Here is a 27,298-nt window from a genome sequence, read left to right as displayed (position 1 = left end):
GTGGGGTCTGGAGAGAAGCTCACAAGGTGGCATGGGGACCCCAACAGCAGTCGTGGTGGGAACTGGAAGTTTATTTGATCAGACCATTGCACTGTCAGATCCAGTGTCCTGTTGCCCTGAGGTTCCGAGCCTAGGATATTGTTCATAGGCTTCGAGCCAGCTGGGCAAAGCACTCTGATCTGCAGAGGATGCCTGTGGCACCTGCCTTCCTGAGCAGTCCGCTGGGAGCAGTCTGGTGTCTTGATTGGTTTGGGTTTGGAAACTAGCCTTTCTAGAAGCCCTTTGCCTCCCCTGCCTCATGCTGCTGGGTTTTCCCGTAGGTGGAGTGAAGCCAGAGGGCCATGGAGATGACCATGAGATGGTCAACATGGAGTTTACCTGTGACCACTGCCAGGGTTTGATCATAGGCCGGAGGATGAATTGCAATGTGTGTGATGACTTTGATCTTTGCTATGGATGCTATGCTACAAAGAAATACTCCTATGGGTACGTCTCAGATTGCCTGTGGTCAGGGAGCCTTTCCTGCACATATTCCTTCACTTGAGAAGGGACCTTCTATTTAATAAAAAAAGAGAGAAAGTTTTTAATAATAGAAAATGTTAAACATACCTAAAAGTAGACTAGTCTGAACCCCCAGGTCCCCATTACCCAGATGTGAGAATTAGGAAGATTTGTCTTATGTGAGCTTAGTTTATTGCTTTTTTTCTTTGTTAAAGTGTTTTAAAGCAAATTTTAGAATTTAAGTCATTTCCTTCCTACATACTTTGTATCTGTCTTTAAAACTTATGGGCACCTTCTCACATGACCAAAATACTGTTACCATACTTTGCAAAGATCGCAGTTAGGAATTCTTCTGTCACCTGGTTTCCATAGACAGTCTTCTGGGGTTGTGAAGTCCTGAAATGGTAAGGCCAGTGTCTGTATTTGTTCCTTTTTAGGGGAGAGGCCCATACATACTCTGTTTAAATTTTCAGAACCCACAGCCTAGAGGTGACTAGTGCCAGCTCCCCCGAGGCCCTGGGCTCTTTGTTGGAGCTTCAAAAATTCTTACAGCCTTGAAAAACATCTTGCCTTTGCAGCCATTTGCCTACCCACAGCATCACGGCCTACCCGATGGTGACCATCCGGATCAGCGACCGGCAGAGGCTCATCCAGCCCTACATCCACAACTACTCCTGGCTGCTCTTCGCTGCTCTGGCGCTCTACAGTGCCCACTTGGCCAGCACAGAGGATGTGGACGGGGAGAAGCTGGCTCCTGAGGCCCACAGCAGCGCCGCCACCCTGCGGAGCCAGTGCATGAAGCTCGTTGGGGACTGTCTGATGAAGGCTCACCAGGGAAAAGGTGACCGCTCCTCAGGCACAGAGACCAAAGCAGCCCTCAGCTGCTGGTGCAGGGCACGCTCTGGCAGGAGTGCATTCCGCACTCGGTTCCAGTCTTCCATAGAAGGCTCACCTAGTGTGGAACTTCATTTTCAGTTCCCAGATTCATTTGAGAGAACTGTTGCCATTTAGTTTCTCTAGGAGATGTGTATGAAGATGTAAAAAAATTAATAATTAAAACTCTTGATATCTGTGGGTAGAGTTTTTAATTTACCAAACTGTGCTGAAAGAATGCAGACTTTTTGTTTAGCCTGGAGTGCAAATCTGCTTCCATACAACTGTGTTCTGCATGACAGCTGTTTACACGTAAACTAGCCTCACTAAATATCTAGATGATTCTGACTTCACTGAGGGCTGCCAGCAAGAAAGGGATGCGAATGCTAAATTTCTCTCAAACAATTCTAGTTAACCACAGGGAATGAGACTTGGGCTAGATAGCAGGCAAATACTGCCAGTGCTTGAGGGAGATTTTGTGATTCACTTGCCTGTGGGCATTTAGGAATCTAGTTGCATGGGGCTATCAAGTTGCAGTGTGTATTATTTTTTAAGTAGACAATCCTGTTACATCTTTTGTCTTCTGAGATTAATAAAGTGCAGATATCCCTCATTATCCAGACTTTCTCTGCCTAAGATCTGGAGTGTGGTACATCTAGTACTGTTGGGTTTGGCAGCTATCTATTTCCAAATAGTAGCTGTGTGCTTTGTGGCATTTGCAAGAAATAGCCCTCGTTATGAAACTTGTAACCGTGTTCTCATTTGCCTCTCATGTAGGTCTTAAAGCTCTAGCTCTTCTTGGTATATTGCCAGATGGCAACTCTGCCCCAGAACATCAGGCCCCAGCGGCCCCTGGGCCCTGCTGCACATCAGAGGAGCCGCTGCCGAAGAAGGGGACACCAGCAGCTGAGGAGCCACCAGAGGCAAATCCTTGCGTGCGTTGCCATGTAAATCACTCATTTATCAGGCACAGTCGTAGGCTAAATGCTAAGAGAGCTGATCACCTCAGGCAGCGTGGCAGAGCAGTTGAGGCACGGACCCTTGACCCGGCTGCAAAGCCTTCAGATCCCTGCTCTGTCAGACCTCGTTCAGTCACTCTGCTTCCATTTTCCACCTGTAAAGTGGAGATAGTAATAATAATGCTGTGAGAAGCCACACACCTTACACCCTGAAGAAGCACGTGGAATGTGCTTAGAGCAGAGTGCGTGTGTGGTAAGATCCACACCAGTGTTAGCTACCCTCATGAATTGCCTCCTGTTGATTTTTTTCCCCCTTTAAAGATGGAACAAGATGATGCACTTAAATAAATTGGTTCCCAGCTCTTATTGAACCCTGTATATGAATAGCTGTTTTTCTGTCCAGTCAACAAGTAGGTGATACTGGAAACTGCTAAGTGAACAGAGCAGTTCATATAGAGCAGTATGAACAGAAGAGGTGTTCTGGGTCCAGGTGTAACCTGTGGATACTGAAGACTATTTTATGGACAAGCACAGCGTTGCTTCTGTTAGCTGCCTCCAAAGCTTGGTTTCACGCTGGGAATGCTCCTGGCTTTGTCTCAGGAGCCGTTGATGTTTCTGTCTTCTGTCTCTGATAGGTTGCTAGCTCAGAGATTCCCCCATTTGTTTATAGCTCACTGGATCCCATTGTCATGTAGAGGGAGACAGAAGCAAAGATGGCTGGCAAAAACGTGGACATTTGTTGTAGCTTCATTCAGCCGAGAGCCAGCAGAAGACAGGCCATGTCGTGCCTATATCAAGTGTCAGTACTGCTGACCCTCGAGCCTGTTCTGCAGGCAGTGCTTTCACTACCCCCGATGACGGTGGGGCAGAGAAGATGTGTCCAGGGAGACGGGGTGAATCAGCAGTCTTCACCCTGAGGCTGGGAGCCTGTGTAACTTCTTTTGAACTCTCAGCACCTGTGGCTCACCATCTCTGAGCACTGTGCTCCACATGTATCAATTTCCTCATTTGCATAAGAGGGTCTCATGGATTTTTTTAATTCAATGGACTAAAGTCTCTTGCTTTTCATTATTCATTCTAATACTCATGTTGCCCCATGTTTGGCCAGTGGGAATCCTCTCAGCTGCCTTTTACGTCCTTGTGTTATGTCACCATTATTCTCAGAACACTTCCTTCATTCTTTATGCAGAAGGATGTTTCAGGACTGACCTAGGTCTGAGGACTGGAAGGAGACTTTTCCAAGGAGCCCTCAAGGCGTTATTTTATTCCTGAGCTGTTGCCACTTTTTGGGTTCCCTTCTCAGCAGTGGAGGGAACCAAAGTCTTCTCTGTGTGTCTCAGTCTCCTTGCAAAGTTACCAGCGCCATCCCTACAGCAGAATGGAGTGTTGCCACTGTGAGGAGTCCCTAGGGCTAAATTCCTCTGGGGCCCTAAGTGCCTTGTTCCTGAGTTCTCCCTTGTTTTTTGAGTTCTCCTAGTCAATCCCAGGCCCTAAGAAGAGTGTGTCTACCCCTTTTCCCCCATCCAGGGACTAGGGGTATTCTGTTTTAAACTACCGAGAAACCGATCTTAGGGCCATCAGCTAGAAGATTCTGTCTACAGTGACGTCAGGCCAGTTAAAGAATCCCCCTGGGATACCAGAAGGTGCCACTACAGTGACCCTGTAAAGTCTTGTGTTAACAGGAAAGCAGATAGACTAGTTATTTGTCAGAGCTTTGGAATTGTCTTCACAGAGTGCCACACGGCGCGAAGAGTCCATTTCAGAGGGTACGCTTTGAACTGGCAAGAGCCTCTCCCATTCTCAGCCCCCCTCAGGACAGCCTTAGAGTCCCCTTTTTCTCAGGAGGAGGTTGAGTGTAAGATCAGTATGGAAGCTGGGAGGGCACAGTACCTCCTCCTGGGGAGTTCCTGTTATGTAACACTCCACCTTTGGCTCCAAGGAGTGGAGTTTGACTTTCCCAGGCCTGGAGCCATAGGACTTCCCCAGTGACTTAGATAAGCTGTGAGACAAGAGGGAAAAGTGCCCCGAAGGCCGAAGGCGTTGCAGGCCATTTGAGGGAGTGAACTGGAGCATGGGGGTCTCTGTGTATTTCTCTGCCTCTCAAATAAATTTTTTTTAAATAGATTAAATAATTCATTGCTTCTCAGCCTTTTGGCTAAGATCAAGTGTAAAATAATTACCGCGGTATACAGGACGGAAATTGGACAGCCTTGTTTTAAAGTATAGCTTATCATAAGAAACAAGTGGCATCTCTAATGAAATTCAAAAGTTTTTTGGTCTGTGGAGACTGGCTAATAACTTATTATAATATTAATAGACTAAACTTTTGTCTTAAGAAACCTTAATCCTTTTACACTTAACATTTTGTCTCTAGGGGGAAGAAGCCGTTTGTAAGGAAGTCAGCCCTTCAGGTGACAAGCAGAGAGCTAAGGCAGGTGACGATGCGTCATTAACGACCCAAACTTCAGACTCACCTGCAAATGCTGGCCCACCTACAGGACTTCCAGGTAAAGGCTGCCCCTTCCAGTAGGGTCAGCGGACCTCCTTGAGAAGGGGCCATCCGCACAAAGGCAGGTGTTTAAGTCCCAGCTTGATTCTGTGTGGGCACAGGGACAGTGGCTTACTTGCCTCTGTGTATGTAGGACTAGGAGTGTTCTGGTTCTAAAAGTTTGGTGTTTTACAACAGATACAGAAAATGCAGAAGCGTCATCTCAGAAGCCAATAGAGGAGAAGGCAGTGACTCCACACCCTGAGCAAGTGTTTGCTGAGTGCTCCCAGAAGAGGATTTTGGGATTACTAGCAGCCATGTTACCGCCCTTAAAGTCGGTAAGCGACAGATGATGGGGGTTGGTGTCATGCATAGAACAAAAGTTTGGAGCCGGCGCCGCAAGGCGGAGGATTAGCCTATTGAGCTGCGGTGCCGGCACACCGGGTTCTAGTCCCAGTTGGGGCGCCGGGTTCTGTCCCAGTTGCCCCTCTTCCAGGCCAGCTCTCTGCTGTGGCCCGGGAGTTCAGTGGAGGATGGCCCAAGTGCTTGGGCCCTGCACCCCATGGGAGACCAGGAGAAGCACCTGGCTCCTGGCTTCAGATCAGCGCGGTGCGCCGGCCGCAGCACGCTGGCCACGGCGGCCATTGGAGGGTGAACCAACGGCAAAGGAAGACCTTTCTCTCTGTCTCTCTCTCTCTCTCACTGTCCACTCTGCCTGTCAAAAAAATAAATAAATAAAAAATTTAAAAAATTTTAAAAAAAGTTTGGAAAGCATTGTTGGTAACAAACTAAACAGTTATATCTGTATCCCTGAGGGTATGCTCTTAAAGTTATTTCCTTCTTTGACCCTCTCTATATTTTGTAAATATGTACATTATGATTTATTTTTAATTATTTTGAGGTTTTAAAAAAAATATTTATTTATTTATTTACTTGAAAGGCAGAGTCACAGAGAAAGAAAGAGATCTGAAAGAGACAGAGAACTATTCCATGTGCTGGTCCACTCACAAATGGCCCCAACAGCTGGGGTTGGGCTGACCTGAAGCCAGAAGCTGAACCTCCATCCCGGTTATGCATATAGGTGGCAGGGACCCAAGCACCTGGGCTGCTTCTGCTGCTTTCCTGGGCACATTATCAGGGAGATGGGTTGGAAATGGAGCAGGACTCAAACTGCCTCTCAACAGGGAATGCTGGCTTCTCAGGCAGGGCTTGAACTTGCTGCTCCTCAACACCAGCCCCTATTTTAAAAAGTCTGAAGCTCAGAAAACTTGAACAGTGAGTGAAGATCTTCACCTAGATTCATCTTATTTTGCTTTATCTTTACTTTTTAAAGTTTATTAATTTACTTGACAAACAGAGATAGATCTTCCATTCACTGGTTTACACCCCAAAGACCTGCAGTGGCCTCAGCTGCGTCAGGCTGAAGCTGGGTGGCAGGGACTCACCGTCTGCTGCCTCACAGGGTGCACATTAGCACGGAGCTAGAGTGGAGGGTGGAGCCAGGACCTGAACCCAGGGATTCTGCTGTGGGCTGTGGGCATCCCGACTGTGGCTTAACTGCTAGACCGGATACCTGCCCCTAGATTTTTAATAAGTTGAAACAATGGTTTCAATGATGATTGACACTTTACACTTAGTACTTCCACATGTGTCTCCTAAAAGTATATTTTTTCTGTACAACCACAATCATTATCATACTTAAATAATGTAAAAATTTAATATTGGTGTAATAATTTTATGTTTTATATGTGTATAGCTTATATACTGATTTTCCCAATTATCCCCCAAGCCTTAAAAAAAGTCAGGATCCACTTGGGAACTGCATTGCATTTAGATGTCATGCTCATTTAGTTTCCTTTAATCTACTTTCCTTACCTTTTTTTTAAAAATAACTTTTATGACATTGACATCTTTAAATGATCTAGATAGTTTACATAAGTCTTCATTATCCCCCCCTTTTTGTAGTTTTCTGGGCTATTTATGCTTTTTTTTAGGATTAATTTTATTTGGAAAAGTTACAGAGAGGGCGAGGCATAGGCAGAGAGAGAGAGAGAGAGAGATCTTCCATCTGCTGATTTACTCCCCAGATGGCCACAATGACCAGTGCTGGGCCAGGCGAAAGCCAGGAGCCAGGAGTTTCATCCCTGCCTCCCACATGTGTGCTGGGACACAAGCATTTGAGCCATCCTCTACTGCTTCCCCAGGTGCATTAGCAGCGAACTGGATTGGAAGTGGAGCAGCCAGGACTCGAATTGGTGTCCATATGCGATACCAGCACAGCAGGTGGTGGCTTTACCCTCTATGCCACAGTGCCGGCCCTTACATATTTTCTATATAAATTTTTATATCATGTTTATCACGTTAAAGAAAAGATCCTATTAGCTTTCTCAATATTTTTTTCCAAAAGCTTATGTCTTTTTTCCCTCTCCCCTGTGAAGATAACATGGGCATAAAATTATAGAGACCCAGCCTTTTTCCCTCCAAACCCCTGGTCTCCTGCCACGTAGAGGAACTGATGAGAAGCCCAACATCAAGATGACATAAACTGATCTCTTTTTCCTGAAAGTTTTTTTCCTTAGAGTTCAGTTATTCATCAGGCCACTTCAAAGTAGATGTTCTCTTGCTGTGTTACTTCCCAGCATGGTCTTGCTCTCCTGCTAAGTGGAGCTTGGGGAGCATCTTCTGTCATTTGACTTTGCTGCTTTTTCACCCATTTGCATCTCCTGCAATGCAGAGTGGATTTCCTGCGTCCACCCTCTTCTTGCCTTCAGTTTGGTCACACTTTACATCTTGACATATAACATCTTTTGTTTGAGAGAATTCCATAAGTTAGTTGATTTGTTGAAATCACCACTGTGGTGGCTATTCTGTCCCCCTTGCTAATCTTTTTATTATTATTATTATTATTATTATTATTTTAAGTGAGCCATCTTTATTTTATTCAGCTTTTAAAATGTATATGCTTTTTTTGTTTGTTTATTTTTCCTAAACAGGTAACTGGGAAGACATTTTTAGTGTAAAAAGTACTTACATAGACTTGTATTTAGAATATATAAAGAACTATTACAATCCAATAATACTAAGACTTCTGTCTCCATAGATTGGTTTTGCCTGTTTTTAAACTTTTTATGTCAATGGACTACATTGTACTACATTTCTGTCTGCTTTTACTCAAAATTACCTTTGTAAGATGCATTTGCTACTCTGATGCATTTCCTTTATTTGTTCTCGTGTGAGCATACTCTAATTTTAAAGTTCATTTTACTGTTCTTGGGTATTTGAGTAGTTTCCACTTTGGAGCTGCTCCACACAGCTCTGTGCATATCACTTGGTGAACAGATGGGCACAGAGCAAACTTGTCCTAGCAAGGTTTTCCTTGGAGCAGTTTACACTCCCACAGCACCATCTGAAAGCTCATTTGTTCCATACCCTCTCTAATTTTGAAACAGTTACAGACTTACACAAAAGTTGGACAAATTAGTACTTAGACCCAGTTCAAGTTTTACCAGGTTAACTCCAAAAATGTCTTATAGCAAGAGCATCAGAATTAATGTGTAGCATTTTGTTGTCTTGTCCTTTTAGTCTCCTCTAACCTTCACCAGTTTATCTTTTCTTAGTTTTTGAGACCGTGTCACCTGAAGATTTCAGGCCTTCGGGTCTGTTGGGCGTTTCCCCTTGATTACATTCAGGTTTTGCATCTTGGGCAGGAATGTGACAGCAGTGATGCATTCTCCTTGCAGCCTGTCAAGCAAAACACTTTCGCCTCACTTCATGACGGGCTGCGTCCACTTTGGTCACTTAAGCGGTGTCAGACTTTTCCAATGTAGTCTCTTTGTTACTAGTAAATATTTAGTTGGGAGAATCCTTGAAACTACATGACTATCCTGTTTCTCATAACTACTAATTTACTTAGATATCAGAATGGGTACATGACTTCCTGTTTTATTTATTTGGTTATAATCCACTATTCAGATTACTTATTTCAATGCATAAATTAACCTGGATTTGGCTGGGGGAGCCCATCCAGGCTGACTTCTATGGCCGTGTGATGTATCCTCATCATCTTTTTTTTTTTTTTTTTTAAGATTTATTTATTTACTTGAAAATCAGAGTTACACAGAGAGAGGAGAGGCAGAGAGAGAGGGGTCTTCCATCCTCTGGTTTACTCCCCAGTTAGCCACAACAGCCAGAGCTGCGCTGATCTGAAGCCAGGAGCCAGGAGCTTCTTCTAGGTCTCCCATGTGAGTGCAGGGCCCAAAAACTTGGGCCACCTTCTTCTGCTTTCCAAGGCCATAGCAGAGAGGTGGATCAGAAATAGAACAACCAGGACTCGAACTGGCACCCATAAGGGCTGCTGGCACTGCAGGCTGCCGCTTTACCCAATACGCTCAGTGCCGGCCCCTCCTCATCATTTTTTTTAACCTTCCCTTGTTTTCTGGCATAAGATGTTTCCAGGCAGTCCTTGAACTCTCCTTCTTTTAGCCCCAAACTCCATCATTTCTCAACATGACCTGGTTGGTTTTGGTAGAGAACAGCATTTGGAAACCAAGGTTTGAGCACCAGGCAGGGTGATCACTAACAGTGTGTCTCTGCTCCTGAGTCCTCCTGATGGTTAGAACTAGGGTGTGGGTGTATGGGTGTGTGAGCGTTTATACCTTTATACTTTACCTCTATTTTTATGTTTCAGGAGCAGATTCTCAAACTGGAAGCTGTCTCATTTGGTTATTTGGCAATATCTAGAGACATTTTAGGTTGTCACAGCTTGGAGGGATGCTAAATGGAATCTTGAGTAGAGATCAAGGATGCTGCTACACATCTTAAAATGCACAAGCACACCCCCCCCTTGCTCCCCGCCCCCCCCCCCCAAGAATCATCAGACCCTGGGCAGGTAGTTGGCACAGCAGTTAAGATAACACTTGGAAGCCGGCGCCGTGGCTCACTAGGCTAATCCTCCACCTGCAGCGCTGGTACCCCGGGTTCCAGTCCCGGTCAGGGCGCCAGATTCTGTCCCGGTTGCTCCTCTTCCAGTCCAGCTCTCTGCTGTGGCCCAGGAGTGCAGTGGAGGATGACCCAGGTCCTTGGGCCCTGCACCCGCATGGGAGACCAGGAGGAAGCACCTGGCTCCTGGCTTCGGATCAGCGCAGCGCACCGGCCGCAATGTGCCGGCCGTAGCAGCCACTTAGGGGGTGAACCAATGGAAAAAGGAAGACCTTTCTCTCTGTCTCTCTGTCTCTGTCTCTCTGTCTCTCTCTCATTGTCTAACTCTGCCTGTCAAAAAATTGAAAAAATTAAAAAAAAAAAAAAAAGATAATACTTGGGATACCTGCAGCCCATAACAAATTGCCTAGGTTTGAGTCCTAACTACTCTGCTTCCAATCCATCTACCTGAGAATGTACACCCTGGGAGGCAGCAGGTGATGGCAAAAGTACTTGGGTCCCTGCCACCCATGCGGGAGATGCAAATTGAGTCCAGGCTCCTGGTCTCTGCCTGCCCTAGCCCTAGCTATTGCAGGCATTTGGGAAGTAAACCAGCAGTTGGAAGATCTATCTTTCTGTCTTTCTCTGCCTTTTAAATAGACTGAAAATAAATAAGTAGTAAACAGAAAAAAATGTATCAGAACCAAATTTGAATAGTGTCAAAGTTGAAAGCCCCTGATTTAGGGAGGGGGGTCAGTATAAATCATGATTCGTTTCGATCCTAATTCCCATATAGAACTACCAGGTCCATTATGGTTTTCTCCTTTTCTATATTTATAGCCCTTAAACAATGAGAATCCTGGATCCCATTTTGCTTTGTATAATTCTGTCTCCCATCTCTACTGCCATTCTTCCTTTTTTATTTGTTTAAAAAGATTTATTTTATTGCTTATTTGAAAGGCAAAGTTACAGAGAGAAAGGGAGAGACAGAGAGAAAGAGATCTTCCATCTACTGGCTCACTCCCCGTGGGACCACAGTGCTCAGAAGAATGTTGCAGAGTGGGGTCATGGTGGGGGGAAACTTCCTGGAGCTCCAGCTCCTGTGACTTGGGTATCCGTATGAGCACTCGTTCAAGTTTTGGCTGGTCCACTTCTGATCCAGCTCCCTGCTAATGGCCTGGGAAAGCAGTGGAGGATGGCCCAAGTGCTTGGACCCATGCACCCATGTGGGAGATCCAGGTGGAGTTCCAAGCTCCTTGATTTAGCCTGGCCCAGCCCTGCTGCAGCATTTGGGGACTGAACCAGTGGATGAAAGCTCTCTCCCTCCCTCCCTCCCTCTGTATCTCTGTAACTCTGCCTTTCAAGTAAATGAAACAATAAAAATAAATATAATTAAAACTAAAAGAAATTTAAAAGCAGTAAAGTAAATCTTTGAAAAAAGAAAAAAGGGGGGCTGGCTGTGACAGCGGATTAATGCCCTCACCTGAAGTGCCGGCATCCCATATGGGCACCGGTTCTAGTCCCAGCTGCTCCTCTTCTGATCCAGCTCTCTGCTGTGGCCTGGGATAGCAGTAGAAGATGGCCCAAGTCCTTGGACCCCTGCACCTGTGTGGGAGACTGGGAAGAAGCTCCTGGCTCCTGGCTTTGGATTGGCGCAGCTCCAGCCATTGGGGCCAATCGGGGAGTGAACTATTGGATAGAAGACTTCTCTCTCTCTCTGCCTCTCCTCTCTCTGTGTGTAATTCTTTCACATAAATAAATCTTAAAAAAAAAAAAAAAAAGGTACCGGGCTCTGTGACAGTGCTGGCATCCAATATATGCACCAGTTTGAGTCCTGGCTGCTCCACTTCCAATCCAGCTCCCTGCTCATATGCCTGGGAAAGCAATGGAAGATGGCCCAAGTGCTTGAGCCCCTGTACCCACGTGGGAGACCTAAAAGAAGCTCCTGGTTCCTGGCTTTGGCCTGGCCCATACCTGGTTGTTATAGTCATTTGGGGAGTGAACCAGTGGATGGAAGATATTTCTCTCTCTGTCTCTTCTCTTTCTCTGTAACTCTGACTTCAAATAAATAAGTAGTTCTTTAAAATAATAAAATAAAAAATAAAGGGTGTCCTCCCCTCCCTGTTTGGACTCTTGACACCCTGCTCTGAGCCTCCCTCGTTGTAGATGCCTCCATACTACACTTGAGTCTGTTTCTCTCTGTCAGGTTGCCCCCTCACACTGAGGCCACTGTCGTCCACAGCAGGCTACTACTTTGTGACGGGTGACAGCATTCTGCTTATGCTGCTTGAGCTCCTTCCCCATGCCAGGCTGTTGAACTCCCCTTGTGGTTGCCCTCACCTCTCCACTTGGGCTCTGACACTGCCACACAGCCCTTCCAGCTTGGAGCCCTGCCCACCCCATGTGGCGCTCCAGCTCTGGCTCTCCAGGCCTGGCCATTTCCCAGCATGCATGCCTCCTCACCCCAGCTAGGCGGAGCCCTGCCAGGCCCCCTCTCCACAGAGCCACTTCTCCCCTGCGTGGTTCTGAGGCCCCTGCCAGCCTTCCCCTTCAGGGCGAGACCTTCTTCAACTTTTTGTTCTTAAATGGCTTTGTTTTCATATTGTGGGCATAATGCCCTCTTGAATCACACAAAGGGTTATAACTCAGAAATTTTAAAGGTTTTCTCCAATTTTGTGTGTTTTTTTTCACTGTGAAAATAACAAATGGCAACAGTGTATAGAAATGTTATATACTAGGCTGTCAGGCTAAATGATGTTTATACTAGTGCAGAATTGGAAAGTAGAATTGAAAACAAAGTAATTTGCAGGATAATGTTTAGAGAAAGAAAAGCAACTTAAAATATTTATTTTACATATGTTACATGTAAATATATATAGAAAAATGTTGAAAAACTATTCATCAAAGTGTTGATGTTGTTATCTCCTGAGCGTTGGGAGTGGGTAGGTTATGGGGAACTTTAACTTTTGTGTATTTCTGAGTTATTTGAATTCTTTTACAATGGATGTTTCCTGAGAGGGGTAGAAAACAAATATTTTAGGTTTATTTTTCAGAGTAAATGAATGTTAGAGGATTTTAAGATAATGCCTGAGCATGTTTATTTTATAATAGATTGTACATGCGGTATTTGTGAAAGCTACTACGTAATTCCATCAGATAGGTCAGTTGTAAATAATACATGAAGACGGACTATTTAGCTGGCGTGGTGTGTTAGCTGTTTGTCACTACGGAGGCGTGCCTGAGAGAAGCTACTCACGGAGGAGAGTGGTTGGTTTTGGCTCCTGTTCTAGGGGTTCACAGTCCAAGGTCAGGCAGCCCTGACCAGGGCAGCGGCAGTGGAGCGCAGACGACCCATCACATGGTGAGCCAGGAAGCAGAGAGTGTGGCTGGGCCCAACTCAGACTGTATTAAGATTTATTTATTTAAAAGTCACAGTTACAGAATGGAGAGTCCTCAAGTGCCCACAACAGCCAGGGCTGAGCCAGGTTGAAGCCAGGAGCCAGGGACTTCATTCAGGTCTCCCACATAGGTGGCAGGGACCCAAACACTTGAAGCATCTTCCACTGCTTTTCCCAGGCAGTGGAGCAGCCAGAACTTGAGCCAGCGTCCATAGAGGATACTGGCACTGCACGCAGCGGCCCCACACACAGCCTTTTAGGACCAGCCTTCTCCTGAGAACAGCCTTCTGAGGGAGACCCCTCCAGTGACTTAAGAACCTCTCATTAGGCCCCACCCTCTGGTCAACATAAATGGATTAGGTTTCCACCCTCTTCTTGCCATTGACTTAGGGGTTCGGGAGCCAGACTGTGTTCACACCGTCACCCGTGGTTACACGGAGTTTGCCCTGAGCAGCCTTTCCCTCCTCTCTTGGCAGGACCCCACCATCCCGCTGATGGACCTCGAGCACGTGCTCCCACTCATGTTCCAGGTGGTCATCTCAAATGCAGGACACCTGAACGAAACCTACCACCTCACCCTGGGCCTCCTCGGCCAGGTGATCATCCGTCTGCTGCCAGCTGAGGTCGACGCTGCCGTGATCCAGGTCCTCTCGGCCAAGCACAACCTGTTTGCTGCAGGGGACAGTGCCGTCGTGCCCGATGGCTGGAAGACCACCCATCTGCTCTGCAGCCTGGGAGCTGTGTGTCTGGACAGGTAGCCTTGGCTCTTCCTTCCCCAGCCACTCCCTGCCTTGGAGTTCCTTTCTTCATTTCAGCCTGCTACAGAGCTGTGAGAACGAAATTGGCTCTGTGAGCAGTGCCGTCAACCGTTGCTGTAGCAGCTGAGCCGCCTCACACTGTCTTCTGCCTCAGCTCTCTCATGATCTATGTCCTGGTTTGTTTTTTCCTGAGGGCAGTAAGTGTAGGCGTTGGAGTGGAAGAAAGTAAATCTATTTCCGTTATAAGAGTAACAGCCACAGGACCAAATTTGGAGACCAGGAATGAAGGAAGAAATCACCCTGGCTTGCATCAAGTGCTGTTTCACTCTATTACCTCCCAGGCTTTTTTTGTATATGTGAATGTGAGTGTGCATGTGTGTACACACATGTAGGTGACTTCTTACCGAGGTTTGCAAACACATAGTTGTAGACTAAGCATATAAATTACAAATCTTTTGTGGAAGGGTTTCCGTTATTGTTACATACAAAGCATTCTGGTAGTTTGTAAGTTGATTAATGAACAGCTGCTTGCTTGCTCCTGGGTCTCCCTTGGAGAGCAGCAATGACTGTTAAGTTTGGAGCCTGTCCACTGGCATCTAATGAAGCTCTTGCCTTCCAGCCGGGTGGGCTTAGACTGGGCGTGCTCCATGGCAGAGATCCTGCGGTCCCTCAACAGCGCCCCTCTGTGGCGTGACGTCCTTGCTGCCTTCACAGATCACTGCATCAAGCAGCTGCCGTTCCAGCTGAAGCACACCAACATCTTCACGCTGCTCGTTCTGGTCGGCTTCCCTCAGGTGCGACGCTGCCCAGGCCTGGGCCCCGCTTCTCGTCTTTATCAGCTCCCTGCTAGTGCGCCCGGGAGGGCAGTGAAGGAGGGCCCCTGCTACCCACATAGAGCAGCCGGACTTGAAAGGGCGCCCATGTGGGATACTTAACCTACTACACCGTAACACCAGCCTTCAGTTTAGATTTCTAACCGTTAGCCATTTGGCTCATTTTATTAACAAGTGTTTAATAAAAAGGTTTTGAATAATTGATAACTGTAACAAATTACAAATAATCAAAGAACAGTTGATTTTTCTTTGGCATCTTCCTGTCTCTCAACTGATTGAGATTGAGAGAGGCTGGAAAAGCCCGAATTCACCCAACAGGGACTTAATCGAATTCTGTGCCAGGCCTTTAGATGAGAAGAACCTTGTCCTCACGTGCTGGATAAAGTCAGAGGTGCAGCAAGGAGGGGTGGGGCTTGTGCCTAATTAAGTGTTCTTTCCTGTCTCAAGGTGCTACTGAATTGTCTTTCTCGTGTTCCAGGTCCTATGTGTGGGAACTCGCTGCGTTTATATAGATAATGCCAATGAGCCCCATAACGTGATCATTTTGAAGCACTTCACTGAGAAGAACAGGGCTGTGATCGTCGATGTCAAAACTCGGAAAAGGAAAACAGGTTCCAGGCATTATTGGTCTCCTATGTTTCTAAGAATCTAACAAAATTATCCGATCCCTGCATACCTTAAAATCAGTGAAGATGCCTTGATTCTTCCTCTTGCATGTAATTTTTTAAAGGAAATTTATCATTCCTTGAGCTTCTTTTTCTTTATCTCAGAAGTGATAACGTCGAGTTGGGATAATTTTTTTTTTAAAGATTCATTTATTTATTTGAAAGTCAGAGTTACAGAGAGAGGGAGAAACATTAAAAGAGAGATCTTCCATCTGCTGGTTACTCCCCAAGTTGCCATAACAGCCAGAGCTGGGCTAGGCTGAAGCCAGGAGCTAGGAGCCCAGAACCTGGAATTCCATCCAGGTCTCTCCCCCCCTCCCCCTGCAGTGTCAGGGTCCCAGTACTCAGGACATCGTCTGCTTTCCCAGGCACATTAGCAGGGAGTCAGATAGGAAGTGGAGCAGCCAGGATTGAAACTGTTGCTCATATGTGATGCCAGACTGCCTAACCTGTATCACAATACCAGTCCAAAAATGGAGTAATTTTAAAGGCCCTTCCTGTGTTGCTATGTGTATGATTTTGTTTTTTTGGAGTCTATTTTGTTTAGTTTTTAATTCTCTATTTGCCACTGTCACTTATTTTCTGATTTAATCATACTAGGAAGTCGGGTAGCTGTATTTAGAACAAATGCATTGACATTCATGGACTGTTCCATTTTGTTTCATCAGGACACTTAAGATTATTACATTGTAACCAATAAACCCTTTTGATTGAATTTTCCAAATCGCCTAGTTTGGAACTATTATGTTCTTAGTTCTGCTGCTAATGATTTTCTTTCCCACTCAGCTTTAGCGTTAGGCAGATTTTGCTGTTTGTGTACATTGTGTGAGGGATGTCTGAGTTTTTTTTTTCATTATGAGCATATAGTTAGTTGTTCCAGGACCATTTGTTCTCCACTAAGTTATTTTGGCACCTTTATTGCAAATTAATTGGTCTGTAAATGTGTATATCTATTTATGGATTATTTTATGTTCCATTAATCTGTATCTGTCCTTTCTCCAGTGCCACACTGTCTTGAATGTTGTGAATGTATACTCTACTGTCCTGAGATCAACTCCTCCAACTTTGTTCTCCTTCAGAATTTTTTTGACTCTATTAGTTCCTTTGCTTTTCTGTGTAAATTTATAATCAGCTGGTAGTTTCTGTAAAAGAGCCTGCTGAGATTTTACTTGGCATTGTATTGAATCTATAAATCTGTTTGAGGAGAACTGACCCCTTGATAATATTGAATCTTTTGATCCATGAGCATGGTATATCTTCCATTTATTTAGGGCAGAAAATTAGGTCCATAAAATTTAGGTCTTTAGTTTCTGTCAGCCTAACATGGGATGTTAACTACCTTCTGTCGTTTCTGATCTTTTGTATTCTGTCTTTTGTTTCCTACACAAGTCTAACCAGAGGTTTATCAATTTCTTTAATCTTTCTGAGGACCAACTTTGGTTTCATTTGTTTTTCTATATTATTTCTGTTTTCTCTTTCATTGATATCTGTTCTGATCATTGTTAATTTCATTATTCCTGCTGTCTCTGGGTATACTGTGCTTTTTATTTTTTTTCTGGTTTCTGAAGATAGACATCAACACTGACTTGTGACTCGCTTCCTTGCAGATAGAATCATTTTGCTATGAATTTTGCTCTATCCCATAATATTTGATGTTATATTATTATTTTCACTCAGGTTAGAATATCTCCTACTTAACCTTATGATTTCTTTTTTACTCTTATTTTAAAGGTTATTTTTTAATTTCCAAATATTTGGAAGGTATTCAAGATATATTTCTCTTATTCATTTCAAGTTTAATTCTGTTGAGGTCAGAGAGCATACTTTTAATTATTCCAGTCCTATTTAAGAGTATTGCAACTAGGGCCGGCACTGTGGCTCACTTGGCTAATCATCCGCCTGCGGTGCCAGCATCCCATATGAGTGCTGGGTTCTAGTTCCGGCTGCTTCTCTTCCAGTCCAGCTCTCTGCTGTGGCCCAGGAAGGCAGTGGAGGATGGCCCAAGTGCTTGGGCATCTGCACCCCGTGGGAGACCAGGAGAAAGCACCTGGCTCCTGGCTTTGGATCGGTGTAGCTCCAGCCATAGCAGCCATCTGGGGGGTAAACCAATGGAAGGAAGACCTTTCTGTCTCTCTCTCTTTCACTGTCTAATTCTGTCTGTCCAAAAAAAAAAAAAAAAAAGAGTATTGCAACTTGTTTTGTGGTTCACAATGTTACTTTCCATTCTTTATGAAAGTTTCATGTGCACTTGAAGATATTATGCTTGCTGTATTGTCAGTGAAGTGATCTACAGAGGTCATTTAAGTCAAGTCAGTTAGTTGAAAGTATTGTTAAAGTCTTCCATGTGCTTCTGTCTACATGTTTTGAAAATTACTGTAAGATAATTATTGAAGTATCTAACTATAATTGTGAGTATGTCTAGTTCTCAATTCATCATGAAATGTACCTTTTTATCTCTAATAATATTCCTTGTTTTGATAACAGTTAATATAGCCTCTTCTGATTTTTTTTTGTTAGCATTTTCTTTTCAAAGGTTTATTTATTTGAAAGGCAGAGTTGCAGAGAGGCAGAGGCAGAGAGAGGTCTTCCATCCACTGTTTCACTCCCCAAACGGCCACAACGGCTGGCGCTGAGCCGATCTGAAACCAGGAGCTTCTTCTGGGTCTCCCATGTGGTGCAAGGGCCCAAGACTTGGGCAATCCTCTGCTGCTTTCCCAGGCCATAGCTGGGATCAGAAGTGGAGCAGCCAGGACTCAAACTGGCACTCACAGGGAATTCCAGCACTGCAGGCGGAGGCTTTACTTGTTACGCCACTGCACTGGCCCCAGAATTTTCATGGTATATCTTTTTCTACCCTTTACCTTTAATCTGCCTGTGTCTTTATATTTAAACTGGATTTCTTATAGAAATGACATAGTAGAGTCTTATTTTTAATCCAGCAATCCTTGTCTTTAAAAAACTTAATGAGCCGGCGCCATAGCTCAATAGGCTAATCCTCCGCCTGCGGTGCCGGCACACCGGGTTCTAGTCCCAGTCAGGGCGCCGGATTCTGTCCCGGTTGCCCCTCTTCCAGGCCAGCTCTCTGCTGTGGCCTGGGAAGGCAGTGGAGGATGGCCCAAGTGCTTGGGCCCTGCACCCCATGGGAGACCAGGAGAAGCACCTGGCTCCTGCCTTCAGATCAGCGCGGTGCGCCGGCTACAGCGCGGCGGCCGCGGCGGCCATTGGAGGGTGAACCAATGGCAAAGGAAGACCTTTCTCTTTGTCTCTCTCTCTCACTGTCCACTCTGCCTGTCCAAAAAAAAAAAAAAAAAACAACTTAATGAATTCATTCATTCATTCATGAGAGCATTCATCCTCTGATTGATTCTCCATATACATCTCATAATATGTTAATTTTGCTTTAAAGGGCCAAATGTTTTCAAAGATATTTTTAAATGAGAAAACAATATCTTTCACATTTACCTGCATTTGTGCCCTTCATTCCTTTGTGTAGGCTAAAGTTCATCTGGTATCGTTTTTATCTGGCCTGAAAAAACCTACTTTAACATTGCTTGTGGTGTAGGTCTTCAAATTGCCCTGCATTTTCTGTTGTCCAGTGTCTGGAAGACATTGTGGAGTTAGAGATTCTAGGCTGAGGCTGGCACCGCGGCTCACCAGGCTAATCCTCCGTCTGCGGCACCGGCACCGGCACCCTGGGTTCTAGTCCCAGTTGGGGCGCCGGATTCTGTCCCGGTTGCTCCTCTTCCAGTCCAGCTCTCTGCTGTGGCCTGGGAAGGCAGTGGAGGATGGCCCAAGTGCTTGGGCCCTGCACCCGCATAGGAGACCAGGAGGAAGTACCTGGCTCCTGGCTTTGGATCAGCGCAGCACACCGGCCATAGCAGCCATTTGGGGGTGAACCAACAAAAGGAGGACCTGACCTGTCTCTCTCTCTCTCACTGTCTAACTCTGACTGTCAAAAAAAAGAAAGAAAGAAAGAAAAAAAAAAAATTCTAGGCTGAGAGTCCTTTCTTTGAATACTTTAAAGACCCTGACCCGCTGTCTTCTGGCTTGGTATGGATTGGGGTATAAAGTCTGCTGTCATTCTTTGTTACTCTTCTTACTGTGTCTTTTTTCTCTGACTGCTTTCTCTGCTTTTCTCTTTGTCACTGGTTTTTAGCTACTTGATTATGATGTCCCTTGGCATGATTTTCTTTCTATTTCTTCTGCTTGTTCTGCTTGGAAGTTTATTGAGTTCCTTTGGTTTATGGTTTTTATCAAAGTTGTGAAATATTTTTTGGAAAATTTATTTATCTATTTGAAAGCCAGAGTTACAGAGACAGAGAGAGAAATCTTCCATCCATTGGTTCACTCCCCAAATGGCTGCAATGACCAGGGAAGGGTCAGGCTGAAGCCAGGAGCCAGGAGCTTCTTCTAGGTCTCCCACATGCGTGCAGGGACCCAAGCACATGGGCCATCCTCTGCTACTTTTCCCAGATCATTAGTAGGGAGCTGGATCAGAAGTGGAGCAGCCAGGATACGAACTGGCACTCATATAGGATACCAGCTTAGCAGGCAGCAGCTTAACGCACTGTGCCACAATGCTGGGGAAAATTTGGATCACAAAGTTGGGAAAATTTTGATCACTATGTCTTCTAATTCTTTCTACCCTCCACCAGGACACTTCTAACTCACACTCATGGGAAGCTAAAATATTCCCAGCTCTTTGTGAGCTCCAGGAATTTTCTATTGCTTTTTGCTATTTGTTTCTCCTGCCCTAACTTCCTCTGTCATATGTGCAATCAGTATTCATCCAAAAATTCATGAGGAACCTTCTCTGGATCTCCAGCAAATTCTCCCCCACCGGTTTGTCCTTAAGAATCTTTCTTCTCTGTGATACTCTGCTGCTGTTATCTCCACCTCCACAATCCACGGAGACTTCTGTGTGCTGCTTGGATTTTTACAGATAACTGGTGTTATTGGAGGGCCAGCCTAAGATAAGTTCATTCTCAGAGCTTGTAGTTCTACACTGTCTGTTGTAGAATGCTTGACTGGTTTGTGGATCTGTTTGTTTGTTTTCTGGCGTTCTGATTGTTTACTCTGACTCCTCTTACTCCATCTTATTTGGAAGTGGAAGGCTTGTAAACGCTCATGAATTTCCATAAAGGGACAGTGTTGTGGACACCTGCAACACTGGCATCCCATATGGGCACTGCTTGAGTCCTGGCTTCTCCATTTCTGGTCCAGTTCCTTGCTGATGGCCTGAGTATTTGGGCTCCTGCACCCATGAGAGAGACCTAGAAGAAGCTCCTGGCTCTTGGCTTCCGCCCAACTCAGCCACAGCGATTGCAGCCATTTGGGAAGTGAACCAGCAGATAGAAGTTCCCTCTCTTTCTTGCTCTCTGTATCTCTGTAACTTTACCTTTTAAATAAAATCAATAGATCTTTTTTAAAAAAATTTCCATCAACATCTTTGTTCTCACCTGTAAGTTAGCCTTAAAAATAGTAACTACAGGTGTGGGCACTGTAGTGTGGCAGGTTAAACCATCACTTGGGATGCCCACATCCCATGTCAGGAATTCTAATTCATATGTAGTCACCTCTGCTTGCAGTCTAGCTTCCTGCCGTTGCATCCTGGGACACAGCAAATGGATCAAGTGCTTGGGCTTCTGCCACCCACAGGATAGGCACAGATGGAATTCTGGGCTCCTAGCTTTCCTGGCCCAGCCATGGCTGTTGCAGGCATTTGGGAAATGAATCTCAATATCTCTCTCTCTCTCTCTCTCTCTCTCTCTCTCTCTCTCTCTCTCTCGCAGATGGAAATAAACATTTAGAATAATATTACAAATACAGCTGGCATTGTGGCACAGCAGGTTGAGCCACTGCCTGGAACACCAGCATCCCTATGAGCACAGATTCAAGTCCCACCTACTCCATTTCCAGTCCAGCTCTCTGCTAACGGCCCAGGAAAAGCAGCAGAAGATGACAGGAGCTCTTGCACTCCTGCCATCCACAGGGAAGATCCAGATAGAGTTCCAGGCTCCTGGCTTTGGCCTGGCCCAGCCCTGGCCACTGTGGCCATTTGGAGAGCGAACCAGTGGAGAGAAAATTCTCTCTGTCTCTCCCACTGTCTCTCTCTCCATAACTCTGCCTTTCATATAAATAAAAATAAAATGTTTTAAAAATAAATAAATAAATAATAATATCCATAATTACATTGGAGCTCGAGAACTTTTGCTTTTGCAGTTCTCCGTTTGGTAAGGCAACATTGCAATGGAAGAACTGAGCTGCAGGAAGCACTAACTGTACTTTTTGTGCTTTTCTCTTCCTGCCTGACATCAGTGAAGGACTACCAGCTGGTGCAGAAGGGAGGAGGACAAGAAGTCGGCAGCGCTCAGGCCCAGCTGAGCCAGTACTCCCAGCACTTTGCCTTAATTGCCAGTCACCTTCTGCAAACCAGCATGGACAGCCATTGTCCTGAGGCAGTGGAGGCAACGTGGGTCCTGTCCCTGGCTCTCAAAGGATTATATAAAGCACTAAAGGTAATGGGCAGCTGCTTCTCTTTGACAATGAACCTGGCTGTGATTTGACATCTGCAGGGGATTAATGAGGAGGAAATGACATCTGACTTTGGTGGATGATTAACCATGGGAGCTTGATTATCTTTAGAGATGGATGGGGCTTTGCACAAGAATAACCTTAAAGAAGAAGTAAAAGTTACCAGTTTGGTTCTCTCTGTGTTTCAATACTGTCTCATGGAATTGGGTCCTATACTATACTTCATGGGGATATAACTTTGGGAGATGAGAAGAAAAATGAGCTAAAAGCTCCCGCACTTCTCTCTCTAAGTGGGGAGGCTCCCTTGGTTTGTTGTGGGAGATGAAAGCAAGAATAGAGCCAGCACCTTGGGACCTTTGAGCAAGGAGGAAGCAGGCCTGTTACAGAGCAGGCTGAAACTTGGGGTGGAGGTCAGATGCCTTGATTTGTGGGGAGCACGACTCTTCCAGTATGTGAGGGCAGTGATGTGCAGGAAAGATGTTTTAAGTAAATTTCAGTGCGCTCTTAGGATCTCTTCCCAGGAGAGTTGCCCAAGAAGGAAGGAGCTCAGGTGCGCAGTGTGTGAGTTCGTGTTCAGTGGCTGCACTGTACCACAGGCTGGGCTAAGTGGCCCTGGTCCAGTTCTGAGAGTTTGCGTTGTTGGGGTTGAGACCATCCATGTACTGTTTCCATTTTGTACACCACGGTAAGAAAGGGAGGATAAGCTCCCCGAGGGCGGAGAGCCTCTCTCTCTTTGAAGCCGTCATTCAGTAAATGTCGAGTGCCAAGGTGTGAGTGTTTTGTGGTCAGCTGGAAAGAAGGCCCCTACTCTCTTACAGTCTAACTGGCGAGAGAGACAGCAGGGAGCTGGCAGAACTGCCCTGAGTCAGAAGAAGCCTATCTGGAAAGGTAAAATGTGGGGTGATAGATTAGGAGTCAGCCCTGGGGAAACTGGGCAGAGCACTCCCTGAGGACAGAGTAGCGAGCCTTGAAGTGGAATAGGCCGGCTGTCAGAGCTAAAGCAGCGCCAGTGCTTTAGGACTGTGAGAGAGGAGGGTGAGGCCAGGCAGGCAGGCCTGCACGTGGATTGTAGTCTGAAGAGCACTGCGAAGCTTTTGGAAGGTCCAGAGCCAGGGAGTTAAATATAATAGGATTTAAAAGTGTTTGTTGAGGGGCTGGCATCATGGCACAGCAGGTAAGCCGTTGCCTGGGACACCAGCATCCCACGTGGGAATTGATTCGAATCCTAGCTGCTTGGGCCCTTGTCACCCACATGGGAGACTTGGATGGAGTTCCAGGCTCCTGGCTTCAGCCTGGCCCAGTCCCAGCTGTTGCAGCCATTTGGGGAGTATACCAGTAGATGGAAGAGTTCTCTCTCTCTCTCTCTCTCTCTCTCTCTGTGTGTGTGTGTGTGTGTGTTTCTGTCTGTCTGTGTCTCTTCCTCTCTTTCTCTCTGCAACTCAAATAAATAAAATAAATCTTTTTTTTTTTTTAAGGCTTATTTATTTTATTTGGAAGGCTGAGTTAACAGAGAGAGATGGAAAGAGAGAGAGAGCTTCCATCCACTGGTTCATCCCTAAAATGACCGCAACGGCTGGAACTGGGTCATACTGAAGCCAGAAGCTTCTTCCAGGTCTCCCCCATGGGTGCAGGAGCCCAAGCACTTGGACCATTTTCCCAGGTGCATTAGCAGGGAACTGGATGGGAAGTAGAGCAGCTGGGTCTATAACCGGTGCCCATATGGGATGCCCGTGTCACAGGCGGTGGCTCAGCCTGCCATGCCACAGCACCAGCCCCCAAATAAATCTTTAAAAAAATAAAAATAATGGGACTGGCATTGTGGTGTAGCAGGTAAAGCTGCCACCTGCAACACCATTATCCTATGTGGGCACCAATTCAAGTCCGGGCTGCTCCACTTGCAATCCAGCTCCCTGCTAATGTGCCTGGGAAAGTAGCAAAGGATGACCCAAGTCCTTGGGCCCCTGCCACCTGTGTGGGAGACCTGGAAGAAGCTCCTGGCTTCAGCCTGGCCCAGTTCTGGATGTTGCAGCCACTTAGGGAGTGTCAGTGGGTAGAAGATCGATCTCTCTCTCTCCCTCTCTCTCCGCCCCCCTCCCCCTCTCCCCTCACCCCCTCCCTCTCCCTCGCCTTCTCCTTCTATAACTCTGCCTTTCAAATAAATAAATAAAATCTTTAAAATAAATAAAAATAAAGTATTTGTTCAATGTGGACAAATTGAAGAGTGAATGAGTGGACAGTGGGTTATGGTTAAGGTTCAGGGTTTGTTCTTCCCGCTGATTCTTGAGTTTTCACTGGAAGCTCAGCTTGGGGTCCCAGCTGGGGTGGGGCACTGACCTTCACCTGCTTCAGGCTGAGGCAGACCACCCCTTCTTTGCTTTGCAGGCTAACGGATTTGAGGAGATCCACGCCACCTTCCTTCAGACTGACCTGCTACGGCTGCTGGTGAAGAAGTGCAGCAAAGGGACTGGCTTCAGTAAGACGTGGCTCCTCCGCGACCTGGAAGTAAGGGCTCCTGCTGCCCGCCCAGGGTCACCTGCTGGGCCATGAGCAGCATCAGCTGATTCCAGCTGTTTCTGTACAGTTGCTGTCTTCCCCTTCGGAAATAGGGATTCTGACATCTGTCCTCCCCTGTCAGGGAGAATGAATTTGATGTTTGTTCAAAGAACCTTGGAAGAGAAATCTTCTATGGAAACATATGATTGACTGTTATATCATGGTAATAAAGTATACCCTAGAACTATTATTTCAAAGTTTCTTTGAGCTAAAATCGCTTTCTAAATTTGTCTTCACTTATGTTTATTGGATGTAGGGTTTTAGTTGATCACTTAGTTTTATCGGTATTCCTCCTAGACCTTAGCTTTTTCTTAGCAGAGCGGATCACTGTGGTTCCCTGTGGCCTTTTCTGTGCCGGATGCTACAGGTCCAGGAGCGACTGCTGCTGCCAGGGAGGCAGTGAGAGCCACTCACAGGCCAACAGGCTTAAGCCAGCGCTGTGGCACAGTGGGTTAAGCCACTGCCTATGACACCAACATCCCATATGAGCGCTGGTTCAATTCCCTGCTGCTCCACTTCTGATCCAGTTTCCTGCTAATGTACCTGGGGGGAACCTGGATGGAGATCTTGGCTGCTGACTCCATCCTAGCCAGGCCCAGGTCCGGGTCCTTACAGCCATTTGAGTAGTGAACCAGCAGACTGAAGATCTTTCTCTCTGCTTCTCCTTCTCTTTCACTATAACTGCCTTTCAAATAAATCTTTAAAAAAAAGAACAACCTTCAGCTACCACAAAATGATTTGGTTAGGTAACTGGGAAACCATTTGAATGCTTGTTCTTAGAAAATACTTATTAAATTTTTTATTATTTAAATAATAGAACCATTTTTTAAAATTTTTTTTTAAATATAAGGGAAAGAAAGTCACTCCCTAAACAGAGCTACCATCATGAGCACGTTTGTGTGTTTTCTTCTAATTTTCCCCATGGACCCAGAGGGTATATGCAAGTTTAGATTGAATGAGGAATATAATATTTCAATAAATTGAAGTCAGTAGGCATTTTTCTAAGTCTCTGTACAGTTCTCATAACCACCTTTTTTGATGGCTGTATGCAGTACATGAAGGTGGTTTTCAGTATTTCACCATTATTAATGCTTTATTGACGGCTGGCGCCGCGGCTCACTAGGCTAATCCTCCACCTTGCGGCGCCGGCACACCGGGTTCTAGTCCCGGTCGGGGTGCCGGATTCTGTCCCGGTTGCCCCTCTTCCAGGCCAGCTCTCTGCTGTGGCCCGGGAGTGCAGTGGAGGATGGCCCAAGTGCTTGGGCCCTGCACCCCATGGGAGACCAGGTTAAGCACCTGGCTCCTGCCATCGGATCAGCGCGGTGCGCCGGCCGCAGCGCGCTGGCTGCGGCGGCCATTGGAGGGTGAACCAACGGCAAAAGGAAGACCTTTCTCTCTGTCTCTCTCTCACTGTCCACTCTGCCTGTCAAAAAATAAATAAATAAATAAAAATAAAATAAAATAAAATAATGCTTTATTGACATATTGTAAGCCTGACTTTTTAAGTATTTTACATTGTTCCTCCGAGATGAGTTACTAGGTCAAAGGATGTGAACATTTGATGATATGAGTTTACATTGTCAATGGAAAAGTTAATAAACACAAAGGCCCCCATAGTTTTTAATTAGCATTTGTTTGATTACAATACAGTTGCACATGTGTTCATGTTTCTGTATGAATTTTCCATTCTTTGTGTGAGTTCTGAGGTCTTCGGTCAAATATTCTGTACTCTTCCCACGCACTCCCCACTCACTCTCTGACCCCCTGATCTTCCTTCTGTGCAGATCTTGTCCATCATGCTGTACTCCTCAAAAAAGGAGATCAACACTTTGGCCGAGCACGGCGAGCTGGAGCTCAGTGAGCGAGGCGAGCAAGAGGAAGAGGCGGAGCGGCCAGTCAGCAGCCCTGGTGAGCCAGAGCAGAAGAAGCTAGACCCTCTCGAGGGCCTGGACGAGCCCACCAGAATATGTTTCTTGGTACGTACTCAGGCCATCTTATGGATCAAGGAAGGGCTTCTGAGGAATGCATGCTCCTTGACATGGCTGTTTTTCAGCCAAAACAGGGAAATGCTTCAGTGTGATATTCTGAGAATTCACTTCTTAAAAACTCTGTGAGGTGCTGCACCGATCCAGAAGAACAGAGAAGCCCCATCGCAGTTGTTCTTAACATTTCTGGGTCACGCTCTCAAAAGCTCCAGTTGTGTATGGGAAACTTTGCATTCAGTGCCCAGGCTTTACAAAAGCCCTGTGGCCCATCCTGGAAGGCCCCCGTTATAGTGCCTTCATCCTGCTTCACCATCTCTGGATAATTCAGCCTTGCTCAAAATGGTGTAAGATCAGTGCGGACTTGGATGTCAGAGGGTCTGACTATACAAAGCGGGAAGAAAGAGTGGAGAGTGATGCCAGAAGAGCAAGTGATATTCAAAAAGAAAAAGTCAAGAGAGTGTAGCACCCAGAGCTGGGTGCCAGTTGTCAGACAGTGCGAGGCAGCTGCGGGGAAACTGGCAGGCAGGCAGTGTGGTAAGTGTTGGCTGTCAACATTGTGTTTGGCTGCCATATGTTCCTTTGATGTTTATAGTTTGCTTTGAAGTTACAATAACAATGCAAATTTTTTTAGTATTTTAGTATTCATTGTTTTAGTTTTATTGATTTCCTTTTATTCAACGCCCATATAATGTTATTCAATTATAAACTGATTTATGATTTTTGAAAATCACTTTTTAAAAAAATGTGTTTATTTGAAAGGCAGAGTTTCCAGAAATAAAAGGAGACAGAGACAGAGAAAAATCTTCCGGGGCTGGCGCTATGGCGTAGCGGGTA

General features: G+C 45.7%; 1 protein-coding gene across 4 annotated transcripts in view; it reads left to right on the top strand.

Moving 5' to 3' along the window:
* Window positions 1–27,298, top strand: part of ZZEF1 (zinc finger ZZ-type and EF-hand domain containing 1) — a 127,634-nt gene that overhangs the window by 83,032 nt on the left and 17,304 nt on the right. For 2 of the 4 annotated variants that reach the window (XM_062175259.1, XM_062175258.1), the window contains exons 35-45: window positions 321–486; window positions 1,080–1,342; window positions 2,152–2,309; window positions 4,708–4,840; window positions 5,020–5,159; window positions 13,613–13,890; window positions 14,514–14,688; window positions 15,206–15,338; window positions 21,711–21,910; window positions 24,309–24,428; window positions 26,264–26,455. In XM_062175259.1, coding sequence (XP_062031243.1) covers window positions 321–486; window positions 1,080–1,342; window positions 2,152–2,309; window positions 4,708–4,840; window positions 5,020–5,159; window positions 13,613–13,890; window positions 14,514–14,688; window positions 15,206–15,338; window positions 21,711–21,910; window positions 24,309–24,428; window positions 26,264–26,455 — 1,958 coding nt within the window. Of the gene's footprint in view, window positions 1–320; window positions 487–1,079; window positions 1,343–2,151; window positions 2,322–4,707; window positions 4,841–5,019; window positions 5,160–13,612; window positions 13,891–14,513; window positions 14,689–15,205; window positions 15,339–21,710; window positions 21,911–24,308; window positions 24,429–26,263; window positions 26,456–27,298 lie in introns of all 4 variants that reach the window. The other 2 variants (XM_062175257.1, XM_062175256.1) reach the window with 1 other exon arrangement.

Source organism: Lepus europaeus, chromosome 18, assembly GCF_033115175.1.
Source record: "Lepus europaeus isolate LE1 chromosome 18, mLepTim1.pri, whole genome shotgun sequence".
Taxonomy (NCBI): domain Eukaryota; kingdom Metazoa; phylum Chordata; class Mammalia; order Lagomorpha; family Leporidae; genus Lepus; species Lepus europaeus.
The sequence above is the reverse complement of the archived record's forward strand: the minus strand, read 5'-3'. Positions and strand labels throughout refer to the sequence as shown.